This window comes from Gossypium arboreum, chromosome 12 (assembly GCF_025698485.1).
Source record: "Gossypium arboreum isolate Shixiya-1 chromosome 12, ASM2569848v2, whole genome shotgun sequence".
NCBI lineage: Eukaryota > Viridiplantae > Streptophyta > Magnoliopsida > Malvales > Malvaceae > Gossypium > Gossypium arboreum.
The window spans coordinates 112,323,868-112,346,181 of NC_069081.1; the positions used below are offsets into that span (position 1 = coordinate 112,323,868).

A 22,314-nucleotide genomic window follows, 5' to 3' on the forward strand; every position below is an offset into this window, starting at 1 on the left:
AGCCAAAATGTCTTGCTTGAAACTCGGCTCTTTTTTTTTTTTTCTAAAGGAGTCTTTTTTTTTTTTTGTCCAAACTTATTTTTCGAGCTTATATTTTGCTAACATCCTCTCACTTTTCGAACAAGTTTTCAGATTTGAATTAATGACCCAACTCATGATTAGATCTACTAATTATCTTACGAAATAGGAAGGAGAACTTGCGTATCTATCATACATGAATAGGAGAAAAATTGCCGAATCAAACCCATTCCCTTGTCTTCCTTTACTTAACCTTAACTCAGGGAAAAAGGGGGCAGAACTCTTATTTTGTTATTTTAGTTAAGTTTAAGTCTGACGATAATAATATTTAACGACAAGCAATTTATTTATTTTTAAATTAACCCATTTCTTATTTATTATTTGATTGATTAATTCTTTGTATTGTAATGTGTAAAAGGTCAAATGTTTTAGTAATTCTTCGTTGGTTGATAAATTAAGATAATTTTAAATCAAAATTTTAGAGAGGTACACTCTAAAGACACCCTCGATACCACTATTGAAGATCTCACAAAGATTAAATCTCAGTGAATTTCCATTTACTGATCCTATCTTTCACAGAATCAATCCCCCCTCTCTGATAAGGAAGGAAAGGAAATAATCTCAATTTTATGACAAATCCGGTCCTATGGCTGTTCTCCACTAGCCACAAGGATAGAGGGACTCTATATTTCATCTTCGGTGCCATTGCTGGTTTTATTCATTCTTAGCTAAAATAATATCTGAGCAATTTTTGTTTTGTTTAGATTAAAATTTTAATTTAGGTAAAGTAAAAGGAACGTGGATTTTTTTTTTTTATAGTTCAGATTGTAACTACTGAAATAAAACAATATAATCATTTACTTTGCAGTTAAACAATTGTAACAAAGTGAGCTCACAAAACAAATAGATTTAGCTAGTTTTCAATTTATTCAACCAAGGTAATCAAGGTCGACGGTTTTGAGTTTTCAAACTGATTTTGTTCTTAATAAATTTAATTAGTGTTACCTTATAATGTAAATTACAACTTTGGAAATTCTGGGTTCAAATTTGGTGATTTTTATTTATGTATTTTTCTAAAATTTAAAATTTCGACTCTAATAAAAAATATTAGTTAAATTTTATTATTTTAAAAAAATTATGCCAAATATATTATCACATGTGTAACATTATATCTACTTATTATTTACATATTATCCTCATTTTATTTTAATTAATGTATTTAACTGCTAAAGTTAACATTAAAATTTTAAATTTTAAAAAATATAAAGATATTAAAAAATAAATAAATATAAAATATAAGCATTCTACTTATATAAAATTAAATTTAATGAATTTAACCATGATGTAAATGCTAATTTTAAAATTAAAAAGAAATAGTATAAAAGTTAAAAATACAAAATTTACCCATAGTAGAAAATTGAATCTAAATAAAACTTTGGTAAAGATTTTTCACGGTCGTTTGCTCAAAGCTGTGTAACACTTGTTCAAGCCAGGGTTCACAGTTAGCTTTAAAATAAAACAAAATTAATAAGATTCTACTGCGCCTCTCCCTGTGCAAAACCCTAAATCTCTTTCCTTTCCATTTGCTTTAAAAGGAAAAGGATTCTATTTACGAGAACATCCTCAAATTCTTTAACCTTTTCTCACAATTTCGATTCCAAGTCATGGATGCACAACGAGCTCTGCTTGATGAACTCATGGGAACGGGTATTTGGAAATATCATATTTGTTTGGTTGATATTTGTCTAATTTCTTGTGTTTAATACGAGATTATTTTTTTGGACTTTTTTCTAACGATTTTTTCTTGTTGAAATTTTATAGCTCGTAATTTAACGGAGGAAGAGAAAAAGGGATACAGGGAACTTCGATGGGATGACAAAGAGGTTTGTGCATTTTATATGGTTCGCTTTTGTCCTCACGACCTCTTCGTCAACACTCGGAGTGATCTCGGTGCGTTTTCAATTTTAATTTTTCACTTGCTCTTTCTTTCATGAGAATATGACTATATGTACATGTTAGGTTTGGGAAAATTGATTACATAATAAGAGAATTTTTTACTAAATTTGATTATTCTATATCTCATAGTTGCTGAGGTGGCTAAGTTTTTTGGTTATAAATCTTAAATTTCTTTAGCTGCGTCATGCCTTAGTAGTAACTAAGGAGCTGCGTTTAGAGAATGTGAAAGTTTAATGACTGTTTAATGTTTTGTGGTGTTCTGTTTTGGTGCATCAGGACAATGCCCTAGAGTTCATGATCCAAAATTGAAAGAAAGGTGGGATTCAATAAGCATTCTTTTTTTTAGATATCTATGCTGTGAGATTTTCTTTTTGTACAAATGCATCGCAAATAGCTGTTTAAATGCCTGTGCTTAGTCTGTTGGGCTTTTTAACCCTGCATAGCCTGAGTGGTTAATAGTAAAGTTCTAATAAACTTTTCCCAGAATATTATTGATCTTGTATTTGCCTCATTAAGTTAGCTGCTTCATATGTCCATGTAGGATGGAACTTAAATATGCATTACTCGCGGTATGCTAAGGTGTTGCTGGTTTTTCTTTTTGAGGTAACTGATCTAAACATTTTGATCAGATTTTTGCAAGGGGTACGGAGAGATAATTGAACTCTCTTCAACATAAGATGTTATTGGCAAAAAAAGAAAAAAAAAAAACATAGGATGTTTTATGTCAGATCCTTCCTAAACCTTCTTACAAAGAAATGCTTTAGGACCTCAATTTATTTTACTAGGGGAAATGGGGAAAAAATATATATTCTATGTAATTTGGTGTGGTATTAGTCATGAAAATTCTAATTGCGTAAATTGATATGAAGGTAATTGACTTGTTCCATGCCATCAATGTGTAGCTCTTGACCCCCTGCTAATTATTGTTCCATGTCATTGATGTTTAGCCCTCAAAACCTTGCTATTAGATTTTCCTCCTCCTAGTATCCTCAGTTCAAGTTATTGCCATCATGATCAGCATCATCAGAGATAATCGGGGCATTTTTTTTACCAAGTAATAGGGGCTTGATTACTTGCAATAAAATTGCTCGTCTACTTTTATATGTTTTTGGATCCTAGTGACTTTCTGGATTTTTTAACATTACTTCTCTGTTGGTTTTATTAATGGTATCATTCCTGGATCATGTAAATGGGTGAGTGATGCACACAGAAGTGTAACTTGGTCTGATCTTTTCCCTTTTGACCCGTCTCAGATCATCATCCTTTTTGAAACATTTTTTGGGTATACTTTGCCTTCTGAGATCACTTGTCCTTACCTCATCTGATATGTCAAATGATGAGATGGTATTGTTGCAAGAATGAAGTCCAATTTAACACAAATTCATTAATTAAAGCGACCATAAGGTTTTGATGTTCCCATAGGGGTTAATCTGCGGGGGAACATGAAATCCCCATGTAATATATAGTAATATCAGCTGAGAAAAAATTATTTTAATTCATTTTCAATATGTATATTTTGGATGCAGTACAGTTTTTAAAACTAGTAACACCTGCCTCACACTTATAGCTAACTTTCCTTGTATATAAGAAGCACGGGGAAAATTTGTGATCTAAAGAGCACCATAGTTTAAGTTATATTATTGGTGCTACTTTAGTATCTGGTGTGGCTGGCCATTTGTTTGTCCCATCTGCTAAATTGCTGCTTGATATTTTCCCTATAAATTGCATTCTGGCCCTTGCTTTGTTTACAAAAATAGCTTGTCTATTAGCTGTTTTGCTGCCTGACTTTGGAGGTTGAGTTGTCTGGACCAGTTTTGCCTTTCCTGATCAACATGCATTTTTCTTGTGGTATTTGTATTTTAAGTTGGTTTTTGAAATTTGTGACTTTAGTTTTGAGAAGTCCTCCAGACACGATGCTTATGTGCCCAAATTTGAAGCTGAACTGGCTAAGTTCTGTGAGAAATTGGTGGGTTCCATTGTTCTATCTTTTTAACTTAACAGCCCTCTTGATTTCTTGCGACAACAGTTGTAATTTTTATATATTTCATAACATGCCTACACCCCCAGGTGATGGACCTTGACAGAAGAGTTAGGCGAGGACGAGAACGCCTTGCTCAAGAGGTGGAGCCAGCACCACCTGCTCCACTATCTGCAGAGAAGTCTGAACAGTTATCTGTCTTGGAGGAAAAAATAAAAAATCTGCTGGAGCAAGTGGAGAGTCTTGGCGAAGCTGGAAAGGTGGATGAAGCTGAGGCACTTATGAGAAAGGTGTTGTTAAGGTTTTCCATTCGCTTTTAGTAATTGATCCAAAAGTCGTGAGATATTGTTCAGTAAATGTTGCCACATCCTAGACAGACAAATTATGTTTCTGTTTGACTGCCTCTTTAATATGATTATTTTATTCATTTTGCACCTGATTTATAAATTTATCATGATAGACAGTTCACGTTTTGAAGCTTGACCTGTGATATTTGTTTAGGTGGAGGCACTTAATGCTGAGAAGACAGTGTTGACTCAGCAACCTCAGAATGATAAAGTATTGATGCTTGCGCAGGAGAAAAAAATGGCTCTGTGTGAGGTTTGTGGATCTTTTCTAGTTGCTAATGATGCTGCTGAGAGAACTCAGTCCCATGTTACAGGAAAGCAACATATTGGTTATGGAATGGTTCGGGATTTCATCTCTGAGTTCAAGGTAAATGTTTCTGTGTAGAATGATTTGTGGGCCTCAGTTTGTTTAACCTTTTGCTGTGAGTGAAAAGTCTGAATGAACTTTCAGGAAGCAAAGGAGAAAGCAAGGGAAGAGGAAAAATTAGCTAGAGAAAAAGAAGCTGAAGAACGGAGAAAGCAGAAGAAGGAATATCAGAGTAGGAGGAGCAGAAGTGATTCAGGGGATAGAGACAAATATTGCGATCGAGACAAGGATTCTGACAGATACCAGGATCGTGATTTGGATCGTGAAAGGTCTCGAGAGTGGAGCGGGAGAGGTAGTAGGGATGGAGAGAGAGAATGGAGGTACAAGAATGGTAGAGATGGAGGCAGGGATAGGCACCATAATCGCAGCAGGTCCCGTTCACCTGGTAGACATAGTCACAGGAGGTCCTCGAGAAGTCCTGTTCGCCGATATTAGTGCCATTCTGTACAATAGATGTTTTGGCTTTGAAAGCCAATGAGGTAGACCTCTTATTTTATTTCTAGTTTATAAACGTGTGCTTTTGGAGTAGTGCTAAATTTTGTCATCATGGATGAAACTTTTTTCTTGGTAACTCACAGCTTTGTTGGGACTATACCAACTCCCTTTCATCAAAATTACTAGAGAGGAAAAGGGTTGAGGTAGGTATAACAATATTATTGTTAACTCCTTTTTATCTTGTTTGGACTAAATTTATAACATGCATCCGTGGGCTTTGTTTTGAGTCTCTTCTTTATCCCCTCTTCCTTCATATGCTTATATCTATAGTCAAGCTGCTGAGAAAGATGATGATCTTCCAAATTTGAGGTAACAGATTAAATTTCGGTTACAGCACCACAATGCTTTAGTTGTCTTCCTTACTCTGTTATTGCCTTTGTGGATGCTTTTGTATCAATTATTTGTTTGAAACGGCTTGCTGTTGTGGAATAGTACAGGGAAAATCTGGGATGGTTTGAACCTAGAAGTAACCTTTGACGCGTTTCTTATGTTTTTTAAAACCCTTGCAATAGATTTATGTAAAGAGTACTGTTTCCTTTAGTCCTGTAAATGGCTAGGCTCAGCTATTGGATTGTTGGTTGCATTTGTTCTTTCTGATGGGTTTGTATGATTACGAATTTACTATGTGTTTCCATAACATTGTTCTTTGTAGCTTGAATTCTGATTTTGGAAGTTGGAATAAAATTAATGAGTTGGTCCATGAACAAGCCATATAGCATTGCTTCATTTATCATTTAAAAACTGAAAAACAAGAGAATTTTGCTGCGTCCGAAATCAGTCTTTATCCAAGTATAAATTTTACGGGCTCAAGTAGACATCCCGAGATGATCTCAACGTTGCTATGACCAAATGATTTGGACTACACGAAATGATCTCAACGTTGCTATGACCAAATGATTTTGGAAGTAAATTTCGAGGGCATTTAACTGGATGAAGGTGATAGATGATGACTCAAATCTAGCTATTTCGCTGCGCATTTAAGCAAGAACTGTTAAATGTAGCAAAAAATTATATTCAATTATAACAGTTCCTTCCATGGCACATTTGTTCAAATCAGGAAACGGGTATACACTTTTCTCATTGATGAAAATTTCAAAAAAAAAAAAAGGAATTTAGGCAATAGCGGCTTATAAGATTCGTTTGCGGAGTTTGTTTTGAAATTACAAAATTGTGAGTAAAATTTACTAATCCAAATTCAGACGTCGAATTTTGCACACAAGGTTAGCAGTAGGAAGATCAAGTTGGTTCCCATTATCGGACTTCAACAGGTCTTTTAACTGATCTCTAGGAGTCCCAAGACAGGTTTGAAAGGTTGCCAGGACCGGAGGAATTGGCATTGAAAGAGCAGAAAGCACATTACTCAAGTACTCGATATCAACCGACAGCTGCTGTGCTCCACCATCTGTTATATACTGGATTCCACGTAGCTGCTCCATGTATAAGGCGGTGGCGCCTTCAGCAACCTTCCAAACACAAGACCAATGTATAATAAATGTTTCTTGCACGGTAGAAAACAAAATGATCATTCTAAAAGAAGACATTAAATATCCTTCCATCTTTAGCTGTTTATAGTTAAAAGGGAATTGAATGCTACCTTGAACATCCATTCTGTTGCAAAGAACTGTGCTTCATCATTGTTGGCGTCACTATTAGAAATACCCTCAGCAAGTGGCTCCAATTGTTGAGGCAAAGTAAGAAGATATTCGCCAACACTTGTCACGTAGGGTTGAGGGTATGCACTGAAGGTTGGTAGACGAAAAGCACTTTGTTCCTCGGCTGCAGACCAGATTGGCATACGAGATACCTCGCTGAGACGTTGTCGTACTTTGGATATGAGGACGTCATACACTAGTTCATTCACTGCTTCAGCAAATGCAGCTACCCTTTGGGATGCAAGAGGAAGTGCATGGAATCGGGGATCTTTAGACTGCACCATGAACAACTTATTATTCTCATCGTTCAGCAATTAAGCATGCAGTGTCATATGGATGACTAGCACCAGAAAAAACACATGAAATGATTAGACATTCGTAATTTATACAAAAGAGGCTTGCATCTTGCTTTCGTAAGGAAGCGTAGATTTTATTTTTAAATACCTGATCTAAAAGGTTAAACAGTTTCCGGGCCTTCTCAGGAACATCAACAAGCCGCACAGCTGCGACATCTAAGGCAGCTCTTCCACCCAATGGTGGCTCCCCATTTCCATCGTCATTTGCAACATGTAGCTGGTTATTATCCAAACTTGAACCAAATACTGAAAGTGACAAAGTTGTGCTCAATCTAGCCAGAGTAGCTCTCAAGGATGCTTCGAAGACCGAAGACCTGCTTGTTAGACAGTCTGCCACTGTGAGTATCTGCAAGGCTCCTTGAACAATTGACCACTCCTCTTCATTAGAGATCAAATCAGTTTTTCTTGAATTTTGAGCCCCTTCCTTCCTGTCCAAGCCAATGTCCTTGTTGTCCACTCCACAGACAGCTCTAAGTGATTTGAGGGTGTCTTGGAGGGTAGAAATGTACTGTAACATTGTGTCATCAAGTGCAAGAATCAACTCATCTGCCTCTGAACCACCAGTAAAGTTGATGCACCTCTCTACAGCTGATTCAAGAAGTACGATAACTTGAGGAATAGATTCTTCCATCCTTCGAACAGTCTCACTAAGTTCAATACCCTGGGCTCCCACACCACGTGTGACAGCTCCCCTGAGATCCACCCCAGCGATCTCAGAGGAGAGGATAGCACGTTCCATGTGTCCATACCTATAGCACATCCAAGTTACTCGTTAAAAAAACCAGAGAGCACCAAAATATGCTCTGTAATAGGAAAGAGAGAAAATCGCATTAATCAGAACTAACAGACATAAGAAAAAGGTTCCCACATCTTCCTCCGCTTAGAAGGGGAAAAAAGTCTAAACCCAAATGTAACTCAAGTCTTTGACAGTGACAGGTTTACCAAGGACCAGAAAAATCCGTAGACTTTGTGCCTCTAGATGTTAAAATAGGGCAAAAAAAAAGAGGCATTTCATTTTATTATCTTTGTAATGGCTTACCTCTGTTTAAATGATTCATATGGATAGTACACTGCCTTGAGCGTGTCCATTAAAACTCCCGTATCAGATTCTGAAAATAAGTGCTGGATATTTCTTGCAAAGATTACTGACATATTATGTAAATCAATCAGGGCTTCTAGATGCTTAGTCTGAATCTTACTACCCTTTTGCATATCTCCAGATAAAATATCTAATATACCTGATGCCATTAACAAGGAGTGTGAAAGAAAAAATAATCAGTTCTCCTTCAGCTGAAATCAGATACATCGGTCAAACAATGCAGTAATAACTCAAGGAATATCATGAAAGTTAACTATTACCCTTAGCAAATGCTTTTGTTTCAGGAACAACCTCTCCAGTAGCAAGGTTGATGCGGGAGACAAAACTGGAACCCACAGCTGCCATAGTCTCCATGAGAAGCTTTGGGACAAGAGTTTTATAATCCTCAGGAAAAGCAAACATACACCTGGAAGAAGAGTTCAGTAAATGGTCATATCCATAACATTTTATTCTTTGGAAGAGAATAAAGTTTTCCATTAACATCCAGTAATATTTGCCGATTTCCAATTAAGAAAGACAAATTTAGTTGATGTTTGGCTCTTTCATAAACCCTTCTTCCATTAATGAATGTAGAACAAGCAACTTCAAAAATAAAAACACAATCTGATTAGATATATGTAGAAAATGCGAGGACAATAAACTCCAAAGCAATGAACGCCTTTTGCAGCAAATTTCTAAAGCAATTCAGATTTCCCAGAAAATAAAATAAGAAAGCATGTGAAAACATCATTGAGAATTAAAATGTGGAGCACTGAAATGTCAATAATAAATACCACTTCCATTCTTGTTCAAGGTAGAGTAGCAACTCATCGTAGAAAGTTGGCAACCAGCTTGAGAAAGATACAGCCAGAGAACTCGACTGTTCATTATTATTTGATAACCTTTCAACTTCACTCTTTTCATTAGCAAGCTTACTAACTCTCTTCTCAGAGTCAAAATCATCCCACAGTTGCTTTATGGGCTTGAGGTGAACTTTGGTATAGTGCAGCTCCAGAGACTTGAATCTCCCAATTCGGATAAGTATTCCTCGCAAATCTTGAGCAACATCAACCTGCATAGTGTAACAATTATAAATGTATAGAGGAGTCTATTAGTTAAAAAAAAGGATGATAGAATTGCAAGTAAAAGAAAGCAACGCATATCATGTACAGAACATACTAACCTTGCGATTGGATAATGCATCCGTGAGACGAGGCTGGACCATTGTGTCTAACCTGTCCTCTAAGACCTCAAGTTGCTTCCTGATATTTGCAAACTCAGCCACCTAAGAGCAAATTTAAGGGAAAAAAATTAAATCATAAAGATAAAACTTAATGGATGGAAAATCAGATAACATCATAGAAAAGTGGTAAAAATACAGTTACCTCCCCGACAGCAGATAAGCAATGCCTCATGTTAGCCAAGGTTTCTGCAGCCCGTGGAAGATCCCCAGAGGCAAACACATCCTCCACTGTTGCACTCAGTTGTGTTAATCCGGCAGCATCCTGTTTTTGCAGATAAAACCAAACAAATACTTAGCTGCAGTGTTTCATATGCAATAATCAATGATACTAACATGAACTTCAATGTCCAATATGCGAAAAGTCGGGATGAAATAATCAATGATTGTCACCTGCAGCGTTTCATATGCAGCTTCCATTCGCTGCTTGACAGTGTCAACTTTAGCTAAAGCAGCTATAGACTCAGCCGATGATCCCTCCGCCTGCAAATAAAAGGCACTAAGTTCATCTTCAGATCCATGAATTAATTATTAAACCTACATCAAATCCTATTCCAAGGCATTAGAACAGGACGAAATATAAAATTGAGATTAACTTTTCGCTTAAACCTGTATATTTTAGAGGAATTAAATCTCAAATCAGCTCAAAACCTAACAAATACTATGATTTTCACCTCCGATGTACAAGGAACACTTCAAGTACCTCGAAAAATATTCGAGCAACATTGAAATGATATAAGATCTGAAAGGAAAAGAGCAGACCTTTTTGAGCTTGTCGAGGATGCCGGCAACAGAATTACGAAGAGAAACGGCATCATCCTGAAGACGGAGAACGTCACGGGTGGCGCGAGGGACACGGAGGAGGGCAGCAGAACTTTGCTCCTCGAGGGAAGCGGCGATCTCTTCGGAGACCATTTGGAGCTTCATTTCGAGATCCACCATGTGTTTGTCAAGGGAGTCTTGAGGGTGCCGAGACTTGCACGCCGAGTTTATCCATTTCTTCGGATCGAATTTTTCGTCTGAAAATGGCCCTAGATCTAGCATCATCGTTTCTTTTCTACGACTTCTAAAGGCTAACGGGTCATCTAGCACAGAGAGGGCGGTTCGTTTTGTTTTCCGGAGGGAGTATTCGTTGCGGTTTGCTGGTGCTGACAGACTGACGGTATGGGAGATGAGTTGAGTTGGAGTTGCCTTTGGGCCTCTGCGGTGACGTTTAGATGGTTCTCTTCAAAATTATCAGTTTCTTTTTATTTGACAAAAAAAATAACAAAGTTTTTCACCCAAGATCGTTGGGCCAAAACAATCCAAATCAGATCAAAACCCAAACCTAAACTCAAGCCTTTAGCCCATGTCTCTCTGGGAATCTACAGACATATCCATGTCCACGTGAGAGTATAGTAGAAAAGTGAAAGGTTAATAGAAGAGAATATCAAATAAATTTTTTTTAAAAAGTATAATCGAATGGAATTTTTTTTTTCATCTCTTTTATTAAAAAAAATGAGTGAATTAGTCCTCAGATCAAATAGTAAATTGATTATTTTGTTAAAATTTTCATTTATTTTTACTTTTAAAAATTTATTCTTATAAAACATAATGTACATGTGACATATCATATGTCACTGTTTGATTATTTTTGTTAGCCATTCCAATTTTAACAGTAGAAATGAATAAAATTTTTAACAAAAATAACCAGTTTGCTTATGATCTAATGTACAGAGACTAATTTAATAATTTTTTTAATAGAAGGGCAGAATGTAATCTGGAATCTAATACAAAGGCCTCAATGTTATTTTTACCAATTTTTTAACTCCATAAACGAGATTAAGAAATCTTCTTCTTATTCACTCCACATATCTTTTTTTCTTTTTTAGTTTGCAGATCTATTTTGTAGGTATATTTATTGTCTTCACAAGTTGTGATGGATAAATGACGGTGCCTGTAACTCGCTAAAATTCTATCGGCCACCAATAGTTTTTCTTGGAAAATGGGTGGCTCTTTATTAACTTCTTAATCTATTTTTGTTTTGAGAATATTTTAAAATAATAAATGATTTCACAAGTTGATGTGGATCCTTGTTGTCTTAAGTTTTATATGTTTTTTTTATTTGTTTTTCTATTGTTTAATAAGTCTTCATTTTTAGAAGTTTTTATTTGTTCTTGTAGCATGGTTTTTAATCTTGCTTATGCATATAATCTTAGTTTTATAAGTGATTTTAGGGATGGTTTTATTATCGTCCTTTGTAGCTTTGGTGAATGCTCAATTCTTTTGTCAATTTTTGCTCGCTGCTTTGGACCATCAGGGACTGATTTCCTTATCGTGCTTAAGTGCTTGCAATCACTTCAAATATGTTGTGCTTAAATTGCGACAAAACTAATTGTCAACGTGTTATAATGTTCTATCGATGTTGAGGCTAAAACCTTTACTGATGTAGCTTGTTCTCTCTCATTTATGACGAGTGTTTGTTATTTTTTTCTCCTAAATTGCATGGTTCCATTAATTGAATGAATTAATAGATTTACATTTCAAAAAATTTTGTCATGTGTCTCTAATTGATATTTAAAAATAAAATTAAATAAATAAGACACATGACAAATTCTTAATTTCATTTGTGAAATAAAAAATAAAAAGAAGACTCCACAACATTTATATCAAATGATAATTTAAAAAAAAAGAAATTATTTGATACATTATCGAGAGTTTTAAGACTCCACAAATAAGATTAAGGGTGACAAGTGTCGTATAAAGATATAAAAAATATTAAAAATAAATATTTTAGAAAAGAGAGACATGTCAATTTTTAAAGTTGTTTGTGAATTAAAAAAATAATGTATCGAATATTCATTGGATAAAATATTTAATAAAAAATTAAAAAGAAAAAAGCTATCATTTTTTATTATAATGCATAGAACCAAATGATTCTAATTTGAGAGGATTATAAGTGAAAAATAGAGAGAGAAGTACATCAAAGATTAAAATTATACAAATGTTTTATTTTATTTTTAAAACTCTATCAAAATAAATAAAATTTTCCAATTCTACATCTTTTATATCAAATACACCAATAATAAAATAAAATATTCTACGTATATATCCTCTTTCAATTTTACCGTATTTTATTTCTATTCTTTTCGTCTACCCAAGCAGACTCGTGAAAGCTTCAAGCCCCACGATAAAGTCGAAGATCGACCTCCATATCTCTTCGTCTCTCAACAATAACACCACTCTTATTCTTATGTAGGCTTCAACAAAACAAAATATATTATAAAAAAAATAAATATCAATAAATTCACTGATATGTCTTTTGTTTGTTTCGACAAAGGTCTGTGTTAGCAATTTTCCGTCACCTTTGCTTTGACCCTGTTAGCTATATTTTAAATTTGGGTAAATTATTAAAATAGTCATTTTTATTTATTTTAGGTTATATTTTAGTCACTTATATTTAAAATGTTACGTTTTAGTCACTTACATTATCATTTTGTTACGAAGCAGTCACTCTACCATTAAGTTGTGTTACCTTTCAAACGGCAGTTCAATGTGGCAGTTAAAATTTATTTTAAATGCCAACATAAATATCCGGTTGAGATGAGAAAAAAAAATTATGAAAATAAAATACAATATTTTACCTAGTTTAAATTTTTTTTATTACCATAAAAAAGAGAAGAGCATAACCACAGAAAAGAACAAGAAAAATCTAAATTGCATTTCTTTTTAGTCTCACAACAATCGAAAATAAATACATCCATAATTTCTAAAGCAACAGTTTATCCCTATATATACCCTATATATGCCCTTAACCCAACCTCTAAATCCTAGATACCCAATGCAGTAAAAGAAACACAACTATTACAACAATCCAAATCATTCTCTCCTTTGTCTTCTCCCTCTCCAAGTTTCTCACTTTCCTTAATAGTCCAACAAGAACCACCTTTGCATAAGATATGATAGGTGGATCAAATCAGTAGAAAAAACGCAATGCCTTCTCCCATTCTCATAATTTAGACACAATTTTCTACCTGAATTTTCATTCGATCATGAAATTCTCAATATAGTTGGGCAACAAAAATAGCAAGCAGTTAGAAATGTTGGCTTCTTCTTCTTTGTCGTTCTGTTCTTCTATTCTCTTCTTTGACGGTAACAAAAAAAATTAACTGGGCAAAATTTTGTATTCTATTTTCATAAAAAAAGTTAACTTTTCTTGATATCACCGTTAATATTTAAAACACATGTCAACTTGCATGTTGGACTGTTGTTTGGAACGTAATAAATCTTAACAGTAAATTGACTATTTTGTAACAAAACGATAACGTACGTTACTAAAATATAACATTTCAAATATAAATGACTAAAATAAAACATGAGGCAAATAAAAGTGACTATTTTAATAATTTACCCTTTAAATTATTAGATTACTGATAATTTTTTTTTCATATTTACGTTATTTCACATAAATGAACATGATTTACATCTTTAAGTTTTTTTTCCCTAAAATCAAGTGTCCAATAAATCACCAACAAAAGTTGCAAATATATACCTCCCTTCCCTGTCTGCACCTAAAACCCAGGAGAGTTCCCGACTTTTCTAGAGGAAATGCAAATTGCAAAATTCAATGACAAATAGGCCTAAGCCCAATAAAATAGCATATCTCCAGCCACTACATGTGACAAGTATCCTTCTAGCAGCTTCCTCCTTTCGTTATATAAAACCCACCATTTCACCCATCTGTAGCAGGCGGAAATTCCAAAAGCAGTGTTGGCTCGTAAGCTTTCTTCGTGCTCTACAAGCAAGTTTGAGAAATTTTATTTTTTAGCAATCAACGGTGATGGCTTCATCTCTAGCTCTCAAGAGGCTCCTCTCATGCAATATCCTCCCTAGCTCCTTGCGGGTGGTCCGCCCAATGGCCATTGCTCCATCCTCCTCCAGGCTCTTTAACACCAATGCCATGCGTGAGTTCGACGACGATGGTGACGAGCGTGACCTCAGTGATGAACGCCAGCGTTCACTTTCTCGCCGCGGTGACGGTTTTTTGACAGGTAGTTGCTCATCGTTCCGTGGTCCATTTTGAGTTCTTTCTTCTTCTCCTTTTTTTCCCTTCTGGGTATCAAAAATTGATGCTGATTTCGGCCTTTTTTCATGTGCAGATGTGTTCGATCCTTTTGCTCCAACAAGGAGCCTGAGCCAAGTCCTGAACATGATGGATCAGTTCATGGAGAGCCCATTTCTCTCCGCTTCCCGTGGCATGGGAGGTGGTCTCCGCCGAAGCTGGGACGCTAAGGAAACGGATGACTCCTTGAACCTTAGGATTGATATGCCAGGGCTTGGAAAAGAGGAAGTCAAAGTGTCTGTGGAACAGAACACTCTGGTGATCAAAGGCGAGGCCAAAGAATCCAAAGAGGAGGAAAATGGCGGGAGGTACACCAGCAGGATCCATTTGCCTGAAAAAGTTTACAAGACTGACCAGATTAAGGCTGAGATGAAAAACGGTGTGCTCAAAGTGGTTGTTCCAAAGATGAAGGAGGAGGAGAGGAATGATGTGATTCAGGTTCAAATTGACTGAGTTAACTGGTTGCGTCCGGATGAGGCTAAGTGGGTTTTCGTTGGTTTGGGGCTGTGGGTCTTGTACGTAATTAGTTTTGATAATAAGGGCTTGGAATATAATACGAGTAATGTTAATGTAGAACTTTCATTTTGTGTTAACAGAAAACCTTGTTAATTTTGGATCTAGATTTTTGCTCTGCTTGCACATAGAAAAGGACTTGAAATTAGTGACCAGATGATGAACAAGTTCTAATTTGTTTAGTGCTCGTCAACCATTGAACTTTCTCCCTGACACTTTCATTCGAAGTTGCGGAGGTGCAATGCTTTTCCCCAATTCGCTTTTTTATCCGTCTTCTGCGACGGTACCCTTTAAGCTTTGAACGTGTGAAAGTGACTGTGAGCTGTACCGATTCCAATGTTATAGCAGGCGTCCTCAAATTGTTTAACAACGTTAAAACGATACATTTAAGTGCCTGAACTTTGACGGAGAAATTTGTCACATGACGGGAGCGTCAAAAAAATAGAAAAGATAAAATTAGAATTATGAAGAAGCTGAAACTTTTATTGATAAAATCTACAACCAGTACAAGCAAATGTAGACATTGCATTGCTACCTGTCATTACAAAGTGAGCTAGAATGTATGAACAGAAAGTTGAACACCTAGCTAATTCACAATTTCAGCTGTTTCTCCTTGATTGTGGCTCACCATCGCAGCTTGTTCATCTGCCAACTTCCTTCTTCTATAGTTTCAGCTTCCAGCTTTGCCTCGTTTTCGTGTCTAGTTCTAGATTCATCACAGAACATTACGAAAATGGCCATGCCACTGTAATTCTTTAGCATATCTAGTTTTTCTCTCAAGAGGGAAAAGAAATCGAGGAAAAAACAAACGAAAATGCAAAAGAGGAAAAACTGGGTTTCATGATTTTTGGGATTGCTTCTCCTTTCTGTTCCATCGGATTAGGGTGGGATCAAGAGCAGGTATTTGGATTCGATTCGAGTCGACCATGTTGTTCCAATAGGGTCGGAAGCGTGTAAATTATTGTACTAAAAAATCACACAAAGTTCAATTCCCAGGGAAGAGAGGTGGATCACAAGGATCTCTTAAATACCAAGTCTTTCCTTAGTTAGAATATCCCTTTTATAGTAATTTAATAGCACAATAAATACTACTATTATACCCTCAAATATTGAAAGAAAAATAGGACAAGAAAGAACACAAGAGTTTTAACGAGGTTCGGTAAATTATACCTACGTCCTCGGGCACTAACACCAGATGATAACTTTACTATCTCTAAAATATTACAAACAAATAGAATTCCTTAAGAATTCTCAAATGGGAGAAGAGAGAAAACTAAGAGAGAAAGATTGGTTGGGATGAATTGAAATGAGAATGAGAAGGCCTATTTATAGTTGAGGTTCAAGGACCAAACAATAAATAGCCCATTATCTCAAGGACCAAAAAAAATTTATCCCATGCCACTTTTTCAAAGTCAACTTTAGGGTGCTAAACTTGCACCACTTTGGATTGTTTGCCATTAAAATTGTCTACCATTAATCATAATGTTAACAATCTCCACCTTGAAGATTTGATTATGATAATCACATCTTCACACACTTCCTTCAACTCCCCAAATTCGATAAAGCTATCTTTTGTAGTGCCTCCAAATGCGCTCTCGGCGCCATACACTGAAGGTGCTCAAATTCTCAGGATGTTAATCAAGTTCAAACAATGATTAAACTTGATTGTTGTTACCACTTGGTCATCATATCTGCGGGATTATCTGCTGTCGGAATCTTCAAGTAGAATTTTTCCTTTTCAAAGACTTCCGCACAAAGTGATATCTTACGTCGATATGCTTGGTTCTTGAATGATAGACTTGATTTTTCGCTAAATGAATAGCGCTCTGACTGTAATATCCTAAATTAGGGCTTAATCGGAATAGTGATTTTGTGACCACAAATCTGAGATAGAAATAATTATTTTACAATGATTTTGATGTTTATGATATGATTGCATGATTGGGTGAAAATTTCGTGATGAAATTCTATGCCTAAAGTGCTTAAATTGAAAGTAGGGACTAAATCGAATAAGTTGCAAAACTTGCATTCTAGAAGTTTTTAGTATGAAATTGTTTTGGAATATTAATGAGGAGGTCTTAAATAGCAATTTTACCAATTTTAAGTTCATGGACAAAATTAGGACATGGAAGGAATTTTTGGAAAGTTTAGTAGTAAGGGTATTTTGGTCATTTAGTTATTAAAATGAATTAAAAACAAAATTAAAAGCCAATTTTGTCCATCTTCTTCATTAGGCCGAAATTTCAAGGGTTCTCCATAGCTAGGGTTTGTTTCAAGCTTCCAAGCTCCATAGTAAGTGATTCCAAGCCCGCTTTTAATGATTTTACGTTTTTGAGATCCGGTAACTCGATAAAGCTTATGTTAGCAATAATTTAACCTAGGGTTTATATTTGGAAAAATACCAAAGGTGAAATTTGTGTATTTTGATGTTTTATGATAGAATATGAAGTTTTAAATTATGTTAGACAACTTGTACTACTCGATTTTAAGCAAAAACGAGTAAAAGGGCTTAATCGGTAAAAATACCTAATAGTCACAAGTACATGTTAGAGTGAGAATTTGATGTTGCCATAGAAGAGAAAAGTGATCAGCATGTTGTAAAACATAAGAATAAGGAATAAAGTTTAATCCCGAGCCTAGGGGCAAAAATGTAAATATGCAAAAGTTTAGGGGTAAAATTGTAATTTTGCCAAAATTTGAGTTAAGGATTAATTTGATAATGTGAGTATTAAATAAGCTAAATGTGTTATTTTAGATCAAGAAAGACGTGGAATCGACCTCAATCGAGGAAAAGAAAAGATTGTGGACTAAATTGCAAAATCTTTGTATTTTGGTACCAAGGTAAGTTCATGTGTAAATAATGTAGCATAATTGTTATTTTTAAGTTATTGATATTAATTATGTGTTATGCTGAATTTTATTATGAAATTTATGCTTTGTGGTTAATTTCAAATAATATGTAAATTATGTGAACTACTTGTTAAATATAATTGTTACCGAGTATTGATTTCGGCATTCTACGGAAGACGGCAAGGATAAGTGTTCGAGGAAAAGCCCGTTTGAACCTTAGGAATAGATTAGGATACAAGTGACATGTCACTAGGATGGTTGAGCATCCGAACTCGTTGAGTTGAGTCCGAGTTCACTTATGGATGCGAATGTCCGAACTCGTTGAGTTGAGTCCGAGTTCGTGAGATGTAACTAGGCATCCGAACTCGTTGAGTTGAGTCCGAGTTCACTTATGGATGCGAACGCCGAGCTCGTTGAGTTGAGTCCGAGTTCGCTTATGGGCGGGTTACATGATTGCTTGATTGAATATGTGGCACTTATGTGCAAGTTATCCATGTATCCAATTATATTCGATGTGTTCAACGGGTAAAGTTCTACTCAAATGGAGGAAAATTTGAGATGTAAAGAGACGTATTGGTAAGTGATATGAAATGGATATTTTGGACAGGTATGTATTTAACCCTCGGGTTGAGTATTGATACAACCACGATAAGGTAATAAGATGATGAAGAATGATTAAAATGTGATATGTGTTTTAGTGATGTATGCTAATATTGACCGGTATAACTGTTTGTTATGTTACTTATTATTTGCATATGAACTTACTAAGCATTTATGCTTACTCCTCCTTCTTACTCATTGTAGTTTTGGACAAGCCACCAGAGTCGGGATAGGTCGAAGGCTCACCACACTATCCGTAAGATTTTTGGTAAATGGCTTGTAAATTTAAGTATGGCATGTATAGCAATATACCCATTTTGTGTAAATGATCTTATGGTATGGTTGTGAAATGGTTAAGGAAATGCTTGATAATGATAAATTATGAAAATGGTTAGTTTAGATTATGTTTGATGTTAAGGAAAACTATTAAGATACTTAGTGCATAAAACTCATAAAAGGATGAAATTTACCATAAACAGAATACCGCAGCAATACTAACGCGAGTTTGAAAATTTACTAAAATCATAGAAATTGAATTTGGTGGTGAAATACATATCAAATTGAAGCTTATTATGTCTAGTTTCACATGAAACAAATGAAACAAGTAAAGGAAGTATATGTTAGAAGATATTTTAATTTTAGTGAAACAGAGTTATAGCAGTTTCTGAATCCCTGTTCCTACTTTAGAAATTCACCATAAATTGTAAAGATATAATTAGGTGGTGTATTTTATATCCTCAGAATCCTTATTGAGTCTAGTTTTAGTATAAACAAACCTCATAGTCATATGAATTTTTTACAGAGAGAAATGTGGTTCGTAGTAAACAGAGGTCAGACCAGTCGAGTCTTGAAACAGGGGTAACTTTAACTAATAAACTGTACTAATTGGCCCAACTAAAAATTCTAGAAAAAAATTAGTAGATAGTTTTATGAGTCTAGATTTAGGGAAAATTTACGGATCTTAATTTTGAGTTTTGTAACTCGAGATATGATTTTTATTGTGACTGTGACGCAAGTAGCTTAAAAGCTGTGAATGTAGAAACAAATAATTCAAAGTTCTAAAAATGTTAAACTAAGCTTAGTAACACCTCATACTCGACTCCGGCGACGGTCTCGGGTGTGGGGGCGTTACACTGACTGTCACAATATAGACTAATGTGACTTTGAACAACTCCCAAGTCTTTCAACAATCCATTAAGCCAAATAGCCTCCTTAATGACTTTCAGAATCGCCATATATTCGCCTCTGTAGTAGACACACCCATCAGAGATCAGAAGGTAGACTTCAACTCACCTGGAGCTTTCGCAAGAGTAAACAGATACCCCGTAGTTGAACGACGTTTATCTAAATCACCAGCAAAGTCGGAATCAACATATCCAACTACAAACTGACCAAGTGCTTCATCCTGTTCAAAAATTAAACCAACATCTACGGTTTTTCGAAGATACCGTAGAATCCATTTCACAGCTTGCCAATGTCCTTTTCCAAGATCATGCATATACCTGCTCACAACTCCAACAGCTTGTGAAATGTCAGGCCGCGTACACACCATCGCATACATCAAACTCCCAACTGCATTTGCATATGGGACTTTTGCCATATATTCTCTTTCTTCTTCGCCAGAGATAATTGAGCACTAAGTTTCAAATGAGAAGCAAGTGGGTACTTACATGTTTTGTGTTTTCATTTACACCAAAACATTGTAATACCTTTTTCAGATATTGCTTCTGATTCAAGCAAAGCTTGCCTCTCTGTCTATCTCTACTTATCTCCATGCCGAGAATCTTCTTGGCCTCACCTAGATCTTTCATCTCGAACTCTTGATTCAACTGAGCCTTCAGCTTATCTATCTCTTTTTGGCTCTTCGAAGCAATTAACATATCATCAACATACAAGAGTAGATAAATGAAAGATCCGTCATGTAGCTTTTGCAAATACACACAATTGTCATATTTGCTTCTTGTGTACTTCTGCCTTTTCATAAAGCTATCAAATCGCTTGTACCACTGCCTCGGGGATTGCTTCAATCCATATAGCGATTTGTTCAGCTTACAAACCCAATTTCTACCACCAGCATCTTTGTATCCTTCGGGCTGAGTCATATAGATCTCTTCTTCTAACTCACCATGCAAGAAAGCCGTCTTAACATCAAGTTGAGCTAGCTCCAAATTCAACTGTGCTACCAAGGCCAACAAAATTCTAATGGAGGAATGCTTCACAACAGGGGAAAAAACATCATTGTAGTCAATTCCCTCCTTCTGAGCGTAGCCTTTAGCTACCAACCTTGCCTTGTAGCGAACATCTTTCTTGCTAGGAGATCCATCTTTCTTTGCAAATACCCACTTGCATCCGATTGCCCTTTTACCTTTCGGTAATTGCGCCAACTCCCAAGTATTGTTCTTCAGGAGAGATTACATTTCTTCATCCATGGCGCTTTTCCATTTATCACTTTCTAAGCTTTGCATTGCTTCTTGATAAGTGATAGGAATATTATCATCAACAACGGGAAGGGCGTAGGCCACCATATCAGTAAATCGAGTAGGTTTACAAATTTCTCTCCTTGGCCTTGCAACTGCAACTGGTTCTAGTGTACTTAATGGTTCTTGGGTCAGAACCTCTTCAACCTCTAATTCCTCCATTGTGGCTGGAGAATTAGACTTATTAATGGAAAATCCCTATCTGCTCAAACTCCACTGTTTTGGAGTACACTCCACCGCTGTGGAGTATCGCTCGTCTGAATATCTTTATCTCGCTACCTTTTTCAATGTGGCGATTCATCAAAGGTAACATCTCTGCACATGATCATTTTCTTTGTGTCTAAGCACCAAAGACGAAATCCCTTCACTCCGTAAGTGATTCCCATAAAGAGAGCTTTCTTTGCCTCGGATCTAACTTTGACTCCTTCACATGGTAATATGCGGAGATCCAAACACATGTAAGGAATCATAATCATGGCGGTTTTCAGACCATACCTCCATAGGAGTTTTTCTTTCTAATGCAGATGATGGCAAGCGATTAACAAGATGGCGGCAGATGTCACGACCTCGACCAAAATTGATTGCCCAACCCAAAGATTGGACAACATACATCGAACTTTCTCCGGAAGTGTTCAATTCATACGCTCGCCACTCCATTCTGCTTGTGGTGTATCCCTAAGCGTGAAGTGTCGAACAATACCATACTCTTGGCACACATCAAGAACGGATCACTTCTATATTCGCCTCCATTGTCCGTTCTAAGCCGCTTGATTTTCTTGCCATCGGTTTTCGATCATAGTTTTCCATTTAAGAAAACTCTAAGCACTTCATCCTTAGTTCTCATGGTATACACCCAAACTCTTCTGGAAAAGTCATCAACAAAAGTAACAAAGTAGTGTTTTCCTCCCAACGAAAGTGTTTTGGAAGGCCTCACACATCCGAGTGAACATATTCCAAAATACCTTTTGTATTATGGATAGCGATCTTAAATTTCACTCTCTTTTGCTTTCCCGAACACAATGCTCGCAAAATTTTAATTTGCAAGCCTTTGCACCTTTCAACAATCCTTGCTTTGCGAATTTGCAAGGATTTTCATTTGCATGTCCCAACTTCATATGCCACAACCGCATTGAGTCCAATTCTTTGTTGCTTAAGGAGCTGCGATCGCTCCAATAACTGTACTACCTTGGTAGTAATACAAGTTATTTTTCCGATGCCCTTCAATATCACAAGTGCGCCAGATGTCACTTTCAAAACCCCATCTCTCATAGTAACAAGCGAACCAT

The 22,314-nt window shown here is 35.9% G+C and overlaps 3 protein-coding genes across 6 annotated transcripts; 2 read left to right on the forward strand and 1 right to left on the reverse strand.

The window, feature by feature from the left end:
• The first annotated feature begins 1,475 nt into the window (after positions 1 to 1,475).
• Positions 1,476 to 5,868, forward strand: LOC108479217 (uncharacterized). 3 transcript variants are annotated; one of them, XM_017781679.2, is made up of 8 exons: positions 1,476 to 1,725; positions 1,840 to 1,968; positions 2,251 to 2,290; positions 3,865 to 3,940; positions 4,042 to 4,242; positions 4,454 to 4,666; positions 4,751 to 5,145; positions 5,245 to 5,868. In XM_017781679.2, exons 1-7 carry the CDS (start codon positions 1,683 to 1,685, stop codon positions 5,099 to 5,101), a joined length of 1,053 nt encoding a protein of 350 aa, XP_017637168.1. In that variant the 5' UTR covers positions 1,476 to 1,682; the 3' UTR covers positions 5,102 to 5,145; positions 5,245 to 5,868. The 3 variants fall into 3 exon arrangements, with proteins under 3 accessions (XP_017637168.1, XP_017637169.1, XP_052878590.1); XM_017781680.2 differs by having other exon boundaries at positions 4,751 to 5,868; XM_053022630.1 differs by lacking the exon at positions 1,476 to 1,725 and adding an exon at positions 2,516 to 2,577 and having other exon boundaries at positions 1,876 to 1,968; positions 4,751 to 5,868.
• A 336-nt stretch (positions 5,869 to 6,204) lies between these two features.
• Positions 6,205 to 10,742, reverse strand: LOC108479215 (conserved oligomeric Golgi complex subunit 7). Its single transcript, XM_017781678.2, has 10 exons — positions 10,250 to 10,742; positions 9,881 to 9,970; positions 9,633 to 9,752; positions 9,431 to 9,532; positions 9,042 to 9,319; positions 8,529 to 8,674; positions 8,209 to 8,407; positions 7,258 to 7,918; positions 6,756 to 7,088; positions 6,205 to 6,624 (listed from the first exon to the last, which is right to left on the reverse strand). Exons 1-10 carry the CDS (start codon positions 10,532 to 10,534, stop codon positions 6,346 to 6,348), a joined length of 2,493 nt encoding a protein of 830 aa, XP_017637167.1. The 5' UTR covers positions 10,535 to 10,742; the 3' UTR covers positions 6,205 to 6,345.
• A 3,442-nt stretch (positions 10,743 to 14,184) lies between these two features.
• LOC108478224 (23.6 kDa heat shock protein, mitochondrial) lies at positions 14,185 to 15,188 on the forward strand. Of its 2 annotated transcripts, none has more exons than XM_017780656.2 (2): positions 14,185 to 14,520; positions 14,626 to 15,188. In XM_017780656.2, the coding sequence occupies exons 1-2, from the start codon at positions 14,307 to 14,309 to the stop codon at positions 15,039 to 15,041; spliced, it is 630 nt and encodes a 209-aa protein (XP_017636145.1). In that variant the 5' UTR covers positions 14,185 to 14,306; the 3' UTR covers positions 15,042 to 15,188. The 2 variants fall into 2 exon arrangements, with proteins under 2 accessions (XP_017636145.1, XP_017636146.1); XM_017780657.2 differs by having other exon boundaries at positions 14,185 to 14,517.
• Positions 15,189 to 22,314: the final 7,126 nt, after the last annotated feature.

What these genes read in the sequence shown, in the direction of transcription:
- LOC108479217 (XM_017781680.2), top strand. Translation starts at nt 1,683, where the DNA reads ATGGATGCACAACGAGCTCTGCTTGATGAACTCATGGGAACGG. An exon ending in TGATGAACTCATGGGAACGG is followed by an intron (nt 1,726 to 1,839) that starts GTATTTGGAAAT and finishes GAAATTTTATAG; the next exon opens with CTCGTAATTTAACGGAGGAA. An exon ending in GATCCAAAATTGAAAGAAAG is followed by an intron (nt 2,291 to 3,864) that starts GTGGGATTCAAT and finishes TTGTGACTTTAG; the next exon opens with TTTTGAGAAGTCCTCCAGAC.
- LOC108478224 (XM_017780656.2), top strand. Translation starts at nt 14,307, where the DNA reads ATGGCTTCATCTCTAGCTCTCAAGAGGCTCCTCTCATGCAATATCCTC. An exon ending in TGACGGTTTTTTGACAGGTA is followed by an intron (nt 14,521 to 14,625) that starts GTTGCTCATCGT and finishes TTTCATGTGCAG; the next exon opens with ATGTGTTCGATCCTTTTGCT.
- LOC108479215 (XM_017781678.2), bottom strand. Translation starts at nt 10,534, where the DNA reads ATGATGCTAGATCTAGGGCCATTTTCAGACGAAAAATTCGATCCGAAG. An exon ending in TCCTCGACAAGCTCAAAAAG is followed by an intron (nt 9,971 to 10,249) that starts GTCTGCTCTTTT and finishes TTTTATTTGCAG; the next exon opens with GCGGAGGGATCATCGGCTGA. An exon ending in CTTGAACAAGAATGGAAGTG is followed by an intron (nt 8,675 to 9,041) that starts GTATTTATTATT and finishes CTCTTCTTCCAG; the next exon opens with GTGTATGTTTGCTTTTCCTG.